The sequence below is a fragment of the Tachysurus fulvidraco genome, chromosome 14 (genome assembly GCF_022655615.1).
Source record: "Tachysurus fulvidraco isolate hzauxx_2018 chromosome 14, HZAU_PFXX_2.0, whole genome shotgun sequence".
Taxonomy (NCBI): domain Eukaryota; kingdom Metazoa; phylum Chordata; class Actinopteri; order Siluriformes; family Bagridae; genus Tachysurus; species Tachysurus fulvidraco.
The window spans coordinates 11,387,540-11,400,750 of record NC_062531.1 but is presented as its reverse complement, the minus strand read 5'-3'; the positions used below and the strand labels follow the sequence as shown (position 1 = coordinate 11,400,750).

General features: G+C 40.0%; 2 protein-coding genes across 12 annotated transcripts; one reads left to right on the top strand and one right to left on the bottom strand.

The window, feature by feature from the left end:
- Positions 1–17: 17 nt before the first annotated feature.
- Positions 18–9,062, bottom strand: nfyal (nuclear transcription factor Y, alpha, like). 7 transcript variants are annotated; one of them, XM_027166756.2, is made up of 10 exons: positions 8,924–9,062; positions 8,049–8,145; positions 6,365–6,451; positions 5,061–5,207; positions 4,775–4,906; positions 4,567–4,669; positions 3,757–3,911; positions 2,317–2,493; positions 2,066–2,173; positions 18–758 (listed from the first exon to the last, which is right to left on the bottom strand). In XM_027166756.2, the coding sequence occupies exons 2-10, from the start codon at positions 8,121–8,123 to the stop codon at positions 696–698; spliced, it is 1,047 nt and encodes a 348-aa protein (XP_027022557.1). In that variant the 5' UTR covers positions 8,124–8,145; positions 8,924–9,062; the 3' UTR covers positions 18–695. The 7 variants fall into 7 exon arrangements, with proteins under 7 accessions (XP_027022557.1, XP_047678829.1, XP_047678824.1 ...); XM_047822873.1 differs by lacking the exon at positions 6,365–6,451; XM_047822868.1 differs by lacking the exon at positions 18–758 and having other exon boundaries at positions 827–2,173.
- ngrn (neugrin, neurite outgrowth associated) lies at positions 8,164–13,166 on the top strand. Of its 5 annotated transcripts, none has more exons than XM_047822875.1 (4): positions 8,164–8,183; positions 10,167–10,405; positions 11,421–11,531; positions 12,524–13,166. In XM_047822875.1, the coding sequence occupies exons 2-4, from the start codon at positions 10,188–10,190 to the stop codon at positions 13,128–13,130; spliced, it is 936 nt and encodes a 311-aa protein (XP_047678831.1). In that variant the 5' UTR covers positions 8,164–8,183; positions 10,167–10,187; the 3' UTR covers positions 13,131–13,166. The 5 variants fall into 5 exon arrangements, with proteins under 5 accessions (XP_047678831.1, XP_027022558.2, XP_047678830.1 ...); XM_027166757.2 differs by lacking the exon at positions 8,164–8,183 and adding an exon at positions 9,043–9,174; XM_047822874.1 differs by lacking the exon at positions 8,164–8,183 and adding an exon at positions 9,189–9,365.
- The last annotated feature ends 45 nt before the right edge of the window (positions 13,167–13,211 follow it).

The following is a 13,211-nucleotide window of genomic DNA, read 5'->3' as shown; positions in this document are numbered from 1 at the left end:
AATCATTACACAAAATGTGCACTTGTTCCACTGCATAATTTAATCAAGCTTTGCAAAGACTTTAGTGTTTAAAGATTTTCAGCAAGAGTATACATTTGCCTGCCATGACAACAAGGTCTTGTTTAAGTGAAACAGGAAGACATGTAGTGCAGGCATACTGGCTGGAACTACAAAAGACCTTTCTCAGGTTACAAATCCTGGTAATATCAAAATTTGAAAGTTACAAAGTCTTCATGTTACAAGCAATAATGTACCGAAAGCCACAGAATCAGAAATCCCCTGACAGATAGCCTAGTTTGCAAAATTCTTTGTTTCCCAACAAAACAAAAAAGAATCTACTCTGAGTTTATCTACAGTTTAAATATATATATTAAAAAAAACTTTAAAAACTGCACTTAACCCATTACAGGTTAACCATCATTTCAAATTTTGGAATTATAAAACTACAATCACTATAAAGTAACACGAATTCACTACCATGGGTATCTGTACATTTTGTTCAATGGTATGAGAAATGAGTCACATTATGTGATCTTGTATCCTTAAGTTCCCTGTAACTAGTGTTAATGGCAGGAGGAGAGAGAGAGAGAGAGAGAGAGAGAGAGAGAGAGAAAGAGAAACAGACACACTAAATCGCAATGTTGATCTACAGTTGCATTTAGCAGTGACGTATGCAGGAAACGTGTAGTTTCCTGCTACGATACACGTATAATCTGGGCCACTGTCTCTTCTGTTGCCTGATTCTGCTCCTGCTGCTCCTACAAACAAGGAAGGAGGTTTGTGTAAGCAGTTGGATACATTTTTTATTCACACAAACACACTCGAGTCAGCATTAGATTCTTTACTATTTAACTTGAACCAGTTTAAATAAACACACGGGTGTGCAGGAAGTGAGGTAAGCAGACAGACTAAACAATTACATGGCCTAATAATAAACTAAATGTTTTAGTCTATATTTACTCATCTTCACAGAAAGAAAAGTACATCTTTATATTATTTAAGATTTTAATCAAAGAATGAACATTTTTATAGCCAGAAGTTGATCAAATCAATCTTTACCATGTTTATATGGTCATCATCTTTAACCATAACATGAAAGAATGATATAATAGGAAACCAAATAATGTAACAACACAAAAGGAAAAAGTAATGTTTTATATGAAGCTGATAAATTATTGGGTGCAACTGATGAACAATTTACTGTTCTGATTAATTTATTAAAAAAAAAAAAAAAAAAGATAAAATCACAACACATGACAACAAATAAGGAGGGTGTAAGAAACAATATAATATAAAAAAAAAAGGCAGGGAATGAAAAAGAAAATTAACAGAATACTGCAGTATGTGATGGACAAATCAGACAGGCAGAAAGTCTTTTCATTTACAGATTCTGTATGGCAAATACTGTGCAACTGAAATCTCTTATTGTGCTCTTAAACATAACCGTTTTTATTATAAAAAGGTAACAAAAAACCCAGTTGCTTCGATACAAACCAGCTCTGTAAGCATTCTTTATGCAAAATTTATTTTACATTCTATAGAACAGATTTTTTTTTTTTAGATGAAAAGTTTTTTCCCCTACACATACATTTTAACAGAATCATGTCTATGTAACTGTACACTATATTAAAAAGCACAGACATAAAGAATGATGTATTGTGATAAAGTGGACTGTGTGCCCTTGGCTGCAAGAGAGCTGACTAGAATTCTGTTTTATCAGAATGTACAAAAAAAACTCTGCTGACCTTAGCTTAGCAACTTTGGCTTTCAGTCGGATTGTCCAATTGCTTGATGAAGCACCATTTTAGAAATAAAAACCCAGCACCACAAATGCACCTGTGAAAAGCACTCAGAAAAAGCCATGCTTTGCCTAAGCAAGTAGGATGAAGGCGGAATCATCGCTGATAATGTTTGCATAAGCAAGGTAGGAGGAGCGTTCAGCAGCCAACTAGAGCAGAGAACAGCATCTAAGCAAGAGCTAAGCAGGCAGCCAGGGTGAGCTTGAGATTTCTGTGGCCCTGTGGAAGTCTTCCTGTTTGATTCCGGCCTGTTCCTGTGGTCTCACCTGCATGGCTAGAGCCATTTCTTCCTTTTCCTTTGGTGAAAAGAAGCGGCCACCATCGCCACGCTTTCTCTGCATGGCGTGCCTGTGCCGTGACTCATGTAGGTATTTCTGCAGAAATAAGAGAAAGAATTGGGTCCAACATACTTGGAATTTGGAGCTGAGAATTTCTGTTTCAGTAACTCCAAAATCATTAGACAGACACTATATTAGCAAACCTATACACTCTTCTGCTCTAATCCTCAGTCACTTACCCTCCTCTCTTTAGGAATCTTGCCCTCAGCCTCCAGTTTAGCACGGGCTTGTCTTCGTTTCAAGATGCGGTGGTACTGTTTGGCATTGACATAGAGTGGCTCCTCCTCCAGCATCTCAGCACCAGGAAGAGGAATTCGTTGGATGGTTGGTATCGTGCTTCCTCCACCAGGCACCATCTGATACACAAGCCCAAATGGGCCAAGAACACATCAATGTAATATAGTACCAGGAAAAATATGTTTCTGGAAATTTGGCATGGTGAGGGGAGCAAGCACTCCCAAAAGTGTAGCTTACAAAGCCTCTTAAAATGATGGAACACACAGAAGCTTTAGGGCAGGGGTGACAAACTCAGGTGTAATTATATTTGGCCCTCGAGATCATATCAAATGTGCCTTACAGCTGGCTAGCCGCATGCTCCGCTAATACTACAAATCCCAGAATGCCTTGCCACTGTATTGACGTGTAGTCACAAACAGCAAGCGCCCCTCATTCTCTGTTGACAGTCGTTAACAACCATGTTACAGTCACATCGGGCAAGTTAATTCACCCTCCACAAAAATGGCCAAACGAAAGATGGACAATAGGAGGTTTCAAGACAGGTGGAAGGCAGATTATCTGTTCAGGAATATAAAGGACAGACCTGTTTGTCTTGTGTGCAGAGCTAACGTGTGGATGTAAAGCAGAAGCTCCAGAAGGCGGAGGAGATGAAAAAAAGACTGGTTTCCCGGCAGATGTTCATGAAAGCAAAATCAAAAAGTGAAGCTGCTGTAAAGGGTGTAACGCGTTATTGTGGCAGCAGAGTGCAAAATCTGCCCTTTAATGAGGGAGAGTTTGTCAAAAAGTGTATGGTCAAAGTTTGCGACATCGTGTGCCCAGATAAAAGGCAAGAATCAATGTAAACAATGTGCAGAGTAAATCAGATTGTAGCAAACTGAGTTTGAATATATGTTTTCTTTATGCACCTTTTCTACTCCAAGGCATGAACTGTTAATAGTTGAAAAGTTGGATTTTCGTTGAATGAAATTATTATTTTTGGTTGTTTTGTTGTTGGTTTTGAAAAAGATCCACTTCAAAAAGGAACTTAAAATGATACAGTGAGAGGCATCATTTATTTTATTTATTTAAATAAGAAATGAACACCATGTAATGTAAATGTAATTTCAAGTGTAATTTCTTTTGTGTTTGTAATATCAAGCTCTGGTTGTTCCAAATCCTGTGTTCAATCAAAACTAAAAAGGTTGAACATTACGTATCAGTTGCAGTTAATTTTTCAATAAATATTCAGTTTGGCCCGTTTTTTTCCCCCCAGTTTTATATTTTGGCCCACTGTGAATTTGAGTTTGACACCCCTGCTTTAGGGTATATTTTAACATTTCATACAAAGATAATTAATGGAAATCAATGCAGCGAGTAATAGACACATGCATTTCTGCACTTACCATGACCATCCCTCCTGCACTGACCATATTGCCAGGCACTGGCAGCGTGACCGTGACTGTGCCTTGGCCACTGTTGGCGGTAGAAGTGTTGGCGCCCCCTGCTGCCTGAACGATCTGTGTGCCAGACAGTGTGCCTGCAGGGATTGTGATCATTCCTGAGGAGTTACGGCCAAACATCAAGGTTAAATTATCAAAATATTAGGTAATACTCTCTTGATATGCATAAAAACATGCAACCAAATGCAAAGTAAAAAAAGCTTCAGTATTTTAATAGGTTTCTTAATGCTCAGGTGCAAATGTACCTCTATTCAAATACAGCGATGCTCTCATGTTATATAGTATAATTGTTTCTATTTTCCCCCAGATTAGTAAACTATGATCATTCATTCACTCAATCAATCTAAACTGAACAGCATGGGATCACCACCAAAGGCTTTACCACCCAAGTACACGTGAAAGATGCAACAGCCCATTTATTCTCCAATCGCTGCTGAAGACTTAAGCCATGTTAATATAATAAAGGAATGGAGACTACAAGAAGAAGATAAATAAGATCAGGAATTAAACTATGAACATTGATTAAATTATTGTTTGGCCCAAATGTCTAATTTCATATGGTAGGTCAAATGGGACTTAAGAAGCAGACTAAGAAAACAATTTGAAGAGCGAACTGCCACAGGCTCATTTACAGCTCACTTATTTGTCATTATGTTTGGGAGTCATTATATGAAACTCAAGTTACTCCAACAATTAGGGGGCACACAAGCATGTGCACACACCCACACCCACAGAATGAGAGAGAGAACATACCCTGTTGTAGCACAGTACCATCTGCATTCACAGGCTGGTACACAATGGTCTGGCCTTCAGCAGTCTGAGCAACTTGTTGGCCGTTGACAGTAATCTGCTGGCCCTATCTCACACACACATGAAATTAAAATTTCAACGCATTTTTCTATGACCATATACTTTCTAACAAAGCATTGTTTCATAAGAAAAGAAATAGTGAATGTCTGACCTGGTTCTGTCCAGCAGTAATGGCAGTCTGGGGCTGCTGAATAATTATTTGTTGGGTTTGACCCTGCTGCCCCTGCAGCTGCAGCGTCTGCCCACCCTGCAGCTGGATCTGCCCTGGCTGCACCAACTGGATCTGTGCACCAGTGTGAATTATGCAGATTAGGACAAACAATCGTGTTACCAAAACTCTGAAACTCTGAACTCTTTTTACACTAATGTACTGGAAATATTCTGGTATCCAGACATACAAACTAGAGATATTCTACTTCAGATTTTTGTGTTCTTACCTGCTGCAAGCCCTGAGCTCCAGACACAGGCACCTGCATAATGGTCTGGCCCTGCCCTCCAGACATGGCCTGTACCATGATAGGCTGCCCTGAGGAGGTGATCAGCTGACCTCCACTCACCTGCACCATAAGCGGTTGGCCTTGGACCTACACACAGGCACAAGACACAGTTAGTTTGGTGCATTGAATAGTCCGTTCCATGCATTAGACGAACATTACTGTTGACAATGACGCATCATATCAGGTTCACAACCCTGATCCTGGAGTGTCCTGTGTAGTTTACTGTTTTGTCTTGGTCCAAATCAATCAGCTAACAAACAGACTCCGGTGGTCAACCATGAAATAAAACTGTACAGGATTCCAGAACAAGTGTTGGGAAGCATGAATTTATCAAAACACATTAACTCAAATGCAAACGCAAACAAGGGCATGAGATGGTAATGAATACTGAATGAAGGACTGCACTGTTCACATGTTTGGGACATATTAGGCAAAATTAGAACATGCTGAAGATGATGCATTAGAGGTCCAGTGAACAAAGCTCTGCTGTAATGTTATAGGTGTAACAGTCTACTACAGCATTCTGCCAAAACACTGAATCTTCTTAATGGCTCTTAAAGCAAACGAAGCAACATGCAAATGTACTGCAAACTAAAAAGTGCAGTCCTAAGAACAATAAACAGTAATAAGCGAAGGCTTTCTGTTGGCATCTCTTCTGACTGTTCACTGGATGTGCACCTGAATTTAAAATTCAACAGAAATAACAGTTACAAAATGCACAACACTGTCTCACAACAGATCAAGGCTGAGTTTCCATAAAGCACTGTTCTTTAAATAAGTAAAACCATTAAAATAAAATACATTTAATCTGGCAACCTGGCTTAACATGATGAATTGGAAAAACTGCATGACTCTCCAGTAATGGAAAAGTGACTGTTACAGTACCAACACTGGAGAATCGTTCTTTTAATATTAAACATCTACATTAAACTTTACCATATTACCAATTATACACTTTCTTTGTTCAATAACAGGGTTTTAATCTGTTTAATCGGTTAGGATCATCCAACAAACAAGTCCTTATCAGATTTTCTGTTAGGAATAACATAGCAGGACCAACAGTGCTGTAGTATAACAAAATAACCCCCGAGGAAGGTTTTCAGCAAGAGCATTAGCAACACAAGGCATTGGAAACTGAAGCTTGGTCCATTATGAGCAGTGCTGAGGCATGCTGGTCAGCACACAGGGACACAGAAACAAGCTGCATGCAACAGTGACGATTACGAGCTCAGAGTTCTCACAACTACCTGGAGCGTCTGCACTTGCTGACCGGCTGCTGTAGCCACAGGAGCTTCGGCCTGCAGCTGTACAGCTGTGACTGTGCCCTGTGCCTGTAAATAAGCCCATATAACCAGATCACTCCTGCTTCACCTCTTACAATGTTCTTGGGCTCTACAAACTAGTGTTGGCCTGGAGAAAGGGTATGCTTAAAGATAATAGTGTTGAATGCAAGAAAAATAAAAATACAAATGAGTTCTGCACAGTCTCTGAGCATTTTATAAGAACAATACACTAATTGTGGGTAGGGCCTCACTTTGCACCCAAAACAGCCTTAATTCTTCATGGCATCGATTTTATAAGATGTCAAATATTCAATTGAGATTGAGGTCCAATTTAACTCAACATCACAAAATTACTGCTGATTTTTCAGGTGAATTTTGATGCTGTAAATCTCCTGTTCAACCGCATTCAAAAGGGGCTTAACAGAATTCAGATCCTTTGACAAGGCAGGCCAATAAAGGACAGAAAACTGTGACCATGAAGAAATGCACATGGTCAGTAACAATATTTAAAATCAGGCAGTGCAACACATAGACCAATGAATATGAACTGCTATTAACGGACACAGTGTGTTCCAAATAAACTTTCCCCACACCATTAAAACACCTACACCAGCATTTAATCCAATGAATCTAGATTCACAAGACTAGGCTATGTCCAGTTTTTGGGAGTCTGCGCCCACTGCTACCTTGGCTTCTCTTTCTCGACTGACAAAAGTGGAACCTAATGTGGTTCTATGCTGTTGAAGGCCATGTGCTTTAATGCTAATTGTTTTGTATATTCTGAGATGCTCTTCTGCTCATCACAATTGTACAGAATGGTCATCGAAGTTACTGCAGTCTTGGTCATCCACAAAACATTTTCCATTCTCAATTGATCTCTCATCAACCACAGTGGCTGCAGTAATCGATAGCCAAAGCTGCTGGCCCATTTCGGAATTATTTTATGCATTTTAACTGCTGCCACATCAGCTGATAGCTGATCAGATAATTGCCTGAATGATTGGGTGTTCCTAATAAAGTGCTCAGTAAGTGCATGTTACACAAAACCATAATCTTGACACTGCTATGAACACACCTGCCAACCCAGAAAAGGAATAGTGTGTTGATCATCAACAGGAAAATTGTAAATCTCTTGCTTAATGTCCCTCAATCATTTCTAGTCATAATTTTTTTAATTGTTACATTTTATACCTTTTTTGTGGTAAAATTGTTGCCTCTTTTCCTCTCAGTGGTATCTCAGTAAGCAAGGCCACATCAAGCAGCCTTTTTTTTTTTTTTTGGTTATTTTTGACCTGGACTGGAATACTCTGTTGGAAGGTTAGCAGTTCTTCACTAACCTGAAATACTGCATTTGTATTTAACTGGAATCAACATTACGTCCTGATCCAAGCTGCAAAACGTCTTGTTTTTTTTGTTTTTTTTTATACGGCAGCCAAGTGAATTCAGGATGTAAACCAATATCCGAAGAAACATTTGAATATATTCATTTTGCATTGAAAATTGAGGAAAAATGGGAATGACACATTCCTGCCATCTGTGTTTGTACATGACAGTCCTACAAGTTTGTCATTGTTCTAGCTTCATAAGGTTAGGACCCCGGACCCTTAAGCTTGGTCCATTCTTTCCCTTCATATGATTTGCTTACCTGCTGCTGGATCTGTCCATTTGCTGTCTGTACGACTATCTGCTCCCCACCGCTTGTGGAGGTGTACTGCTCCATTTCCTTCACTTATTTCACCGATCTGAAGTAGGAGGAGCATTTCATTAATGCACAGTACAGGTATGTTCACAGGTCAGACTTTTTGCTATATATGTTAAGTACTTCAACTCAATGCGGGTCAACTGACCAAAAACCTGATCTGGTTACATCTGTAGGACATAAATTACAGTAACTAAAGTGTAGGAAGTAAAACAAAACATGACAATCTTCTGTGTATCTAATTAACTGAACTCGTTACATATATTGCAAAGTCACCATCCATTATTTGATACAATTTGTGGTGTAATATTTTGAAAGAAAGAAAGAAAGAAAGAAAGAAAGAAAGAAAGAAAGAAAGAAAGAAAGAAAGAAAGAAAGAAAGAAAGAAAGAAAGAAAGGGGAAGGAAGGAAGGAAAGAAGGGGGGAAAAAAACTCTGCTAGGAATAAGCAACACTTCAATCCTGACAGACAGAAAGACAGACATACAGACACTTTACTGACCCAGAGAAATTACACTATAGTATTTTGTGAACAAACGCTTATCTTTTATTTTTTAGTCTTTATTTTATAGCTACGGAAACTTTTCTCCATAGAGAAGCTGAGCAGATAATCGGCTCTTTGTCATGTGTTACGAGCTCTAACACCAGCACGACATCCAACACAACGTGACCTCCATTTTATCCCTGTTTACATCAGCGCCGTGTCACTTGTTATCCCCATGTTAGCGATTTGATTTCTCTATTTATGCCGCGTTAGTCATTTGGTTGGTCAACGACAAACCAATGGGTGTAGTGAGGAACGTTCCTCTGTGCTCTCTTTACCGTTTCTCAGCTGTCCGGTTCCCTTCTGATTGGCTCCAGTTCAGAACGGAAAAACCCAATCACCACAGCTTGCTGACAAAATGGCGCAAATGAACAACGCCGCGAAGAAACGTTAACGATTTCCACCGCATTCAAGGACGTCCCGCCTCTTAAACCAAGATTCGCTCTCTTCCGATTGGATGGATGGTGCGAGCAAATCCTCACTGAGCATGCGCAGTATCCTTCTCCAATATGAGCTCCGAAGAATACGGGTGTGGAAAAATACTTTCGTGTGTGCAATGGAGCGGAACCTTAACAAAACGGAGCGCGTCACCCCTGAACCTCACACGTCAACTCCGGCGCCATTTTAGAAGGGGACAGTTTTCCGGTTTTCCTGAAGGATTCGCGTATTGCGGATTTGTGATTTAGTGCTAAGATTCGTTTGTTTGATTTGTTTATAACGGTAAAACTAATAGTGCGAATGCTGTCTTCTTCATCATCGTTTTGTGTAAATGTCGTTGTATTTTTCATAGAATCTTTTTCAATTTCATTTACAAGCTTAACGAGTTTTACATTTAGCCTACGACTTGTTCCACTGTTGCTGGTAGTATTATTAACAATCCATACAGACATGTATGACATATTTAATGAAGCAAATTGTATATTGCTACCCCATTGTTGGGTTCAACTTGCCCTCTCCAATATGGCGTGTAGTGTACGAGCGATGGAATAAGGACGCGAAGTAGTTCCGGTTCGATTTATAACCTCGAACGTGGGAACGCGTTAATGTTTGTGTTTGTTCACGTGCTTTTGTTTTCCTGAGTTTAAAAGCAGCTATTTCGATTTTTATGTTTTTTTTATTCTGAGGCATTTTGGTAAGCCGGCTCTTTTTGTGTCACTTCTTTAAATGAATACACGCATCCTGACAGGCATGTTGTTATTGTTGATGTTGTACTTTTCAAATCCTAAAAAAAGTGCACAAGCCTTTTGGTCTGTGTGCTATGATCAGTATACTGTATGACTAAGACTTACATTTATGGCATTTAGCAGACACTCTTATCCAGAGTGACTTACATTTTTATTTCAATTTATACACCTGACCAATTGAGGGTTAGGGGCCTTGCTCAGGGGCCCCAGCAGTGTCAGCTTGGTTGACCTGGGATCAGTAGTTGAACACCTTAACCACTGAGCTACCACATTACATGGATTTCATATCATTACTGCTTGAGAAACATTATTTTTGTTTTTTATCTTGCTAATACAGGTCTCCGACATCTCTGTCAGCATGTTCACTCCACTCAGTCTGGTCGGCTTGGTTGCGGTGAAGCTGGCTTCTCTTCCATTATTGACTTGTCGCCATGCCAGTCGCAGTGCCAGGGGCTGGATGGGTGCCGCTACTCGCAGTAATCCCCTGTCAGGAAACAGAAGGACTGAACAGCATGATATTTCAGAAGACGACCTTGACATGGACGAAGTGGAATCCAAACTAGAGGCTCTTGTGAAGTGAGCACTGTTGCTGTAATTTGGGATGGGAAGGCAATAACACACAGGGCGGCTGCTCTAAATGGAGTCATTCAAAGAGCAATATCAGGTTTAATTTTTGTCATCCATCCTATCCAGGGTGTACCCTGCCTTGTGTTTTGAGTCTCCTGGGATAGGCTCCAGGTTCTCTGTGACCTAGCAGCATAAGCAGAGTAGAGAATGGATGAATGGATGGATTTTTGTTATCAATCAGATTCGTTGCCATTAACAGATGATTTTTTTAACACACCACCTACAAATTATATGAATCATATACACAGAATAGTATGAAGAGCCACGGCTACAGCTGATTTCTCTCTAGCCTAGACTATAGATACATACAACCCACCAGTGACAGTCATGTCATATGACCACATCGAGTAGACATAAGACACTTTTAAATCCCGTTCTTGTTTGCTCATGAATTACTTTTTTTTTTTACTGTACAGTTTCAAAGCACTGTGATGATCAGAGTTACTGATGTGTGAATGATGCAAGTACCATATACACGCTCATGTACAGTATAAGAGCTTTTTTAATAAAGCTTCATGTCTGACCATCTAATCCCACTTGAAAGAAATTATAATCTACCCGATCTGTGACTCAGGGCCCCATAGATACAGCAAAATATTTTATGCACATTTCTAAGACAAAGGAAAACCTATAGATTTCATATGCATTTGGGCTGATGTAAAAATACCAATACAATGACACCAACAATAATTCAGAATGTAAAATAAAGTCAGACACGGTAGATTATTACGTTTTCTTTTTGTGATGTTTGGTACCTGGACATGGACATGCATGAAGGCAGTCAGGTGTTAAAAACCGCTCACACAAAAAGTTAGAAGCTGTGAATGTATTAGACATTAGAAGCCAAGTGATTGCTTTAACATATATCATTGATGACGCTGTGATATAAAGCTCTGTTCTGCTAGAGAACAGTTGTCACTGATCAAATCACTCTCACACTGACCTGTTTCTGATGTCTGTGCAGAAAGGAGAGGAAAAGGGAAAAATCTGCCAAATTTCACAAGATCAGGCAGAAACTGAGCAGCCCTGGAGCCCCTGAAAGACAATTAAGTTGGGACGCCATTCAGCAGATCAGGTACTGTCTGTGTACTGTCCACTATAGCTAAGGCATTCTGGTCTGTCTTTGGATTTAATGGGTTGCTGCTCTTTATTCTTGTGAGAATTATTCATTCAGATTTAGATCAGGACCGGGGTGTTGATGTCCATGCAAAAGATGAGAATAAAACAGCGTGCGTGCTTTTGTGTAACAACGTGACCTTTGAGTGGGGCTTTGGGAAAACGCATAAGATGTCACTGCACCTGAATTGTTGCTGCAACACACTTCAACTCGTACTGGGGTTTTAGCCTAAATGTTTTTCCCCTTCCTATAACATATCTCAGGTTTAAGAAAACATGAACATCATTCTATATCATATAACATTGTCTAGATTGTCTTCAAATTTGAATTTAACCTGGGAAAAGCCTACATCACTGGAATGATAAATATCTACATAGTGTTTTATACGTTGTGAGGAAAATGAACACAGTTTCAGCATCTGTTTGTAAAGACCCAACCGATAAAACTAGATTTGGTTGAGAATAGCTGGCATTCAGGAAGGTTTAGACAAACAAATTTATCATTAACCATTTATTGACATCTCGATGAAAAGAGATACTAGAAGTACGTTTATTAACCCACAGTTTAAAAAAAAGAAAAATCTATACATCAGGAAATTGTGTTCAATAATTTAAAAAAAAGGAGAAATAATTATAAATTAGAAAACTGGATATAGACACATGCACAGACACACGTTCGATATCTGTGCATGACTGTGACCTGTTCAGTGTGTGTGTGTACACGAGTTTGAGTCAGTGGGATTGTGGAACCTGATGGCCGGTGGCAATAAGAGCCCCTCATACATCTAAAGGCCTGTGGCCTGATCACCCTGTGGCTGAACATACTCCTAATCTCCTCCAGCTCAGCATAGAGAGGATGAGAAGGAATATCCATGATAGCTTTCAGCTTCCCTCTCATCCTCACCTCAGCACTGCCTCCGTAGAAGTACTGACTTGAGGATCTGTTTTCAGGTACCTAAAGCAAGAGTCGCCTGAGGAATGGACGCTGCAGAAATTAGCCGAGGGTTTCTCCGTCAGCACAGATGTCATCTACAGAGTCCTTCGCAGCAAGTTCACCCCACCTCCAGAGAGGAAGATTAAACAGGACATCAGAGTGTTAACCAGAGACGGACAGCTTTCCCTCCGAGACGGTAAAACAGTCCAGGCACAGAAAGACCAATCACACCTGCCTTTACCCAACAGCTCTGTACTGGCCTTGATTTCACCCGGGAACACAAGCACAGTCACCGCCCTGACCAGTGGTGCTCTGATCCCAGCAGAGCGTGCGGCAGGACTGGTTCCAGCTGCTGCTCAAGTTTCTTCACCTTTAGTAAAAACAGCTCAGATATCAACAGTGGCTCAAGGGACATTACAAGAGGAGCCTGCTGTGAGGCAAGAGCCTACTGATGTGAAAGAGAGCACTGAAGAAATAGAGGAGGACGAGGAGTGGGATGGAGTGGTTTTCACAGACGAAGGATTAGAGGAACTCATCCACACATTGAAAGAAAAACCCAGTTCAGTAGAACAAAAGGGTAGAGAGTTTTACGACAGCCATGGCAACTTCTTGTACAGGATTTAACCATGTTTCTTGAATAAAAAAAAAGCAGGCAATGTTTGGACTTGTGTGTTTGGAATAATTAAATGTATTAAATATGAACCA